Genomic DNA, 5,731 nt, shown 5'->3' with positions numbered 1-5,731 from the left:
TTCCAACGGTATCGTTCCGCTTTGGGAATGTCCTTTCCGACAGAGCTGTAGATTTGACTGAAATTGCCAAATGCAACCCCGGTTTCTTTTACTCATCATTTTCAAACTGCCATTCTCTGATCTAACAGTTTGCGTTTGCTTTAGCATGGTAATAACGCATGGTTATTACGGTTTCATGGGTGAGAGTGTATTCAGCTCAACAAATTGCTCGCTCATTATTTTAAAACATGTCAAATAAATAAGTCGGAAGCACTTGGCAATACCAGTTAACCTATTGGAATGCAAGTATTCCATATCATAGCCTTGTCGAGGCAATAGGGGAGATATATCTCGGCTGAAATGATTGATACGCTGATCTAACTCATGTTGGATGACAAGCAAAGGCATATAATCTATCAACTACGCATCGCTGAAAATACATAATCAAAATACACTATATGCAAATGACATCATTTAGCATATGTCTGACTTCATAATCGATGTATTTTTGTCTGTTGTCAGAGACATAGGAAAAGTGTGACGCAAATGTTCTTGTTATGGGCGTCTCTTCATTTTTATGCCTTGGATTGACAGTATAACTAACCAATAGACTTTCGAGTTTGTACATTTCCAGCAGGCTGGATTCCCCAACCTGACCAATTGCAGGCCCAGATTTGGTGCTCGTATTGTTTTGACCTCTGAAACCGCATCACCGCCTACCTCGTGCCCATGGCGGAGGAAAGCTATAAATATAGGCGCATGACAGCCGACTGGGACGAAGTTGTAAAACTCCCAGGTAGAAGGGAAACATTCTGCAAGCCTGCTGAAAGGGGAAAACGCCAAACAACCTAAACTAAAGCAAAATAAATAACGATAACCTATCAACGTCTACACGTACTGGAATACATTTTTATGTTAATATTATATTATATGTGAAGAAAGTATTTATATCTACCCTACACTTCTATTTGCCCTAACGGTACTTCAAAACTACTGAGAATCTTCATTTTGTACGAAAAAGTAAGTATTGCTTTTGGCTCAATTACTCTTTGCGTGTTCGATTGGATATCCATCAATCATCTATAGCCCAGTATTCTTGATGAACTATTTACCCCAGGTTATATCGCAGGGGATTTGAATCAGGTTGATTTGCTGCGTCAGTTCGCGGAGTTAGGGAGGGGTAGCCTAACTAACTGAAGCGTGTGTGGGAGAGAGAAAGAAAGACGGGATATGAGCTAAATAGTTCTCTACATTTGCTTGGCTATCAAGACTGACTGTCAAATTATTGAAAGAAGAAACTTTCGGAGAGGCAATAGGCTATGCATGGAATTGTGTTCATCTCTTTTTTTGGCCCCGTTATTAAATCTCCAGGTCGGAAAGAATTAATAGTAAATCAAGTGGTAATTTATAGGTCCGCAGAGATTATAAAGTAGCTGCTCACACTGCCTCAAACGAACAAAACCATCTGCTGTTGGCCAGAAAACCGTCTATTTCGTAATGACCGAGTATGATTGTTTATTGGATACAGCTTATTTAGCATTTTCTTCTGTACTTCACCATATCCAAAATGAATAGACTAGTTACATTTTGCTAAACCGTTTGTCGACACTGTTCCGATAATAGCAACACCTAACCTTTCTATCCCCTGCCTCGCCTAGTTGACGTTCACTGCTACAGTTTAATCAGCATACCAAGTAGTGCGAATTGAGAGCCGCCAATCTGATACAATATTTACAGGGTACATTTTTCTATCGCCAGCCTGATTGCTAATATGTAACTGTTCTGTAAAAAAAGTGCAGTATGCCTTTCCGAATGTAACTGCGACTCTGTGACGTTGGCAACATTGTAACGAGGCTAGTTTATTTATTATGTAACACGATCAGTTCTAGTGCTTTTCTATAGCTTCGTATTGAAAAAACAGCACAGCTCTTTCTGTGTGGAGATTTCTAACATTATGAACATCGTTTTCATCTACTATGAAATCTTTATGTTGTTCGTATTGAGTTGTAGATATGCAGACAAATTCACTAGATCCCCTTGCTTGTCATGGCTATTTATAAACTAGGTCGTTCTGTTCCATAGCGTGACATTGCATTGTTAAAGATGATTCAGGCTATAGACCTTGATACTGAAAAGGCATTGTTCGGGAAAGCGCTTGTATGTAAGGGTTTTACACCTGCTGTATCCTGTGCATGTGACATATAAACGTTGAGACTTGAAACAAGACAGAGAAGAGGTGAACGCTTGATCCGTCATAGCATACTAGTTGATTTGAGTGTTCATATGACTGCAATTCTATTCTAGATGTTTCCCTCAGGAAGTAAAGGGTTAACGTTTAAAGGGCATTTTATTGCATTCCTTTACAAAGTCTGCAGTAGTAGGCTCGACCTCAGTCAAGTAGGCGAGGACATTGCCACCCACATCTTTGAGAAGTGTTGCCTGTTTACAAAATGTTGTCCAATTATACAAAATGTTACTAAAGTAATGCAAATTCTTTACATGGCTTGTATCTAGTGGAGGAATGGTTCATGCCTTTTAATGTCTTATTGTTTTTCTTATCAGTCTGAACAATATGCTAATCATTTATCTTTTTTTTCAGGAAAAAACAACGCTCAACCTGTGGAAGAACGACTAGCACTTTTGTTTTTAGAGCAGTTCCACAAAGTTGTAGTTCCTTTTGCCTGGTGTTGACCCCAACCCATCACACCCTACCCTGCCTGGAAGCACCTACGCCACCCACCACAGATACGTAAAGCAACTCAACAGGACGCAGCTGCCGACACCTCTTCTCGCACCCGGAGCAGTTCAGCAGCCAGCTATGCAGCTTGAAATCCAAGTAGCCCTTAACTTCGTCATCTCCTACCTTTACAACAAGCTGCCGCGGCGACGGGTCAACATCTTCGGTGAGGAGCTTGAGAGGCAGCTCAAGGGGAAGTATGAGGGCCACTGGTACCCAGACAAGCCATACAAGGGCTCTGGATTCAGGTGCATCCACGTAGGGGAGAAGGTGGACCCGGTGGTAGAGAAGGCAGCCAAAGAGAGTGGCCTGGACATTGAGGATGTGCGCCACAACCTGCCTCAGGACCTCAGTGTGTGGATCGACCCCTTCGAGGTATCCTACCAGATCGGGGAGAAGGGGCCCGTCAAGGTGCTGTATGTGGACGACAGTAATGAAAGCAGCCCCAGTGGGCTGGAGCTGGACAAGGAGATCAAGAACAGTTTCAACCCTGAGGCCCAGGTCTTCATGCCCATCAGCGAGCCTGTGGTGGGCCCCTCTCCAACTTCCAGCTCACCCTCGCCTCCCTTTGGCCACTCGGCTGCTGTCAGCCCCACCTTCATGCCACGCTCCAACCAGCCTTTAACCTTCACCACCGCCACCTTCGCTGCCACCAAATTCGGCTCCACCAAAATGAAGAGCAGCAGCCGCAACAACCAGAACAGCAACGGTGGCCAAGGCGGGCAGGGCCAGAAGGTGGCCCGCACCTCACCCACCAACCTAGGCCTGAATGTGAACACGCTGCTTAAGCAGAAAGCCATCTCCACCTCCATGCACTCTCTGTACGGGTTGGGCCTGGGCCAGCAGCAGCAGGCCTCAGCCCTCAGCCCCAACGCCAAGGAGTTTGTGTTCCCCAACCTCCAGGGCCAGGGGAGCCCGAGTGCCCTATTCCCCGGTGACAGCTCCCTCAGCCCGCTGCAGTACAGCAATGCCTTCGACGTGTTTGCGGCCTATGGAGGTCTCAACGACAAGTCCCTTATGGACGGCTTGAATTTCAGCTTGAACAACATGCAGTATTCGAACCAGCAATTCCAGCCAGTGATGGCCAATTAGTACACAAAGATACTACAGTACTAGTACACAGAAATGACCAGAGATATGTGATATGGGGGAAAAAAAGACTAAACGCACATCAAAAAATAAAATAGGAAACAGAATTTCCAGGAAAAATTGAAAGTGACTTGTTGTCGACTGTAAGAACTGTGTACAAGTCCAAGCGCATGAGCCTGAGGGTGAAATGACTTTGCCCCCTTGAGTTATCTTTTTTTACGATGAAGCTTGTAGTACAAGATGTCCAAGCTTGGTTACCTAAACTTCGACGTGCATCATTATTTCTTTTGCCAACCAAGCACAGAAATTATTTTTTACGTGACTGTTTTAAAGATAAAGAAGAAAAACAATACAAGTCATGGCCTCTTTCAGTATTTAAGACATAACTGGACATGCCAATTTTCCAAGGATTGGCATTAATAAGTGGGATTTCCTGGTCTTTTTTCTAATTGTATAATTTAATTTAGTACAGAGTTTGTAAAATATCAGAGTATATATTGTTTCTACGACATGGTACTGCATTTATATCTTTTTACTACTACAGTGATCCGTGATGGCTGCTGCGACTTTATGTTATTTTTTTTAATTGAAATTGTGAAATGAATCCCTCTAAAAAACATTGACTATTCTAAAGATTGTGTACAGAATATTCCGTAGTGGTGGGATTTAAGAATATTTGCTTTTTTGAAAAACAAGAGTTGTATTTTCTGTTAAGAGTTTCAAGATTTTTGCTATATTATGGACAAAATGTTATCGTATATTAATTTTGTACCTACATTGTGCAATACTTGATAAAACAAACGGTATAACAAAGTATTTGGAGTCAGTGTCTTACATGTTAAGCGGAACTGATCATTTATTAAGTTTGTATTAAAAAGCTTGAAAATATACACTCGTCTGTTCTCATTGGTAGTCTGGTCTTGTTGATTGGGCAATGGACATATGTATGAAGGCGATATTATCCAGTTTTACATATACCATTGAATTGTTAAGTACACACACTTTATCGTAGCCATAGGAGTCCTAGCCTATCCTTCAGTGCCTAATTTACCTCTGGTCAGCATACTCCTGGTGCACTGGGTCAAGACACATGGTTCAAACCTGCAGTGTGACTTGTCATTTGGAAAGACCTCGCATAATATAAAGTACTGACATGTCAGCATGGTGCTATTGGTAAGACTGCACCGTTATACATCAATATTCTATACATGGTAGTCTTGTAACTAGTGTTACACAAATAGGCATATCGTAGTGATCTGTAGTCTTATTGCTGGGAATCAGGGTGAACGTTAGTGTTCTGTAGTCTTATTGCTGTGAATCAGGGTGAATGTTAGTGTTCTGTAGTCTTATTGCTGTGAATCAGGGTGAACGTTAGTGTTCTGTAGTCTTATTGCTGTGAATCAGGGTGACTGTTAGTGTTCTGTAGTCTTATTGCTGTGAATCAGGGTGAACGTTAGTGTTCTGTAGTCTTGTTGCTGTGAATCAGGGTGAATGTTAGTGTTCTGTAGTCTTATTGCTGTGAATCAGGGTGAACGTTAGTGTTCTGTAGTCTTATTGCTGTGAATCAGGGTGAACGTTAGTGTTCTGTAGTCTTATTGCTGTGAATCAGGGTGAATGTTAGTGTTCTGTGCTATAGTCTACAATTACCAGTGGGGTTTTCCTTGACAAAACAACTTAATACAGTTTTATACATTTCCATCAACATTCAAAACATTGCTATGCCAAAAGAGCCAACGAGGGTATTCCCTTTTTACCGGAGATTTGATATACCCTGTGCATGTATTCCATTCTGACTGTCTACGTTATCCTCAGCCTTCTGCTGGTTCTGAGTCTACGTACTACGGTGGAGTCAGTCCATGTGCTTCCTGGGCCTATTAGGCATCTGGATAGTGGGGTTAAGCCTGCTAACGGTCATCCCAGACCTTA

The 5,731-nt window shown here is 42.3% G+C and overlaps 1 protein-coding gene across 1 annotated transcript; it reads left to right on the top strand.

Moving 5' to 3' along the window:
* The first annotated feature begins 733 nt into the window (after positions 1 to 733).
* On the top strand, positions 734 to 4,693 carry LOC115205068 (protein Tob1). The gene is made up of 2 exons (XM_029770652.1): positions 734 to 999; positions 2,579 to 4,693. Exon 2 carries the CDS (start codon positions 2,798 to 2,800, stop codon positions 3,806 to 3,808), a length of 1,011 nt encoding a protein of 336 aa, XP_029626512.1. The 5' UTR covers positions 734 to 999; positions 2,579 to 2,797; the 3' UTR covers positions 3,809 to 4,693.
* The last annotated feature ends 1,038 nt before the right edge of the window (positions 4,694 to 5,731 follow it).

This window comes from Salmo trutta, chromosome 1 (genome assembly GCF_901001165.1).
Source record: "Salmo trutta chromosome 1, fSalTru1.1, whole genome shotgun sequence".
Classification (NCBI taxonomy): domain Eukaryota; kingdom Metazoa; phylum Chordata; class Actinopteri; order Salmoniformes; family Salmonidae; genus Salmo; species Salmo trutta.
This window is presented reverse-complemented; position numbering and strand designations above follow the sequence as displayed.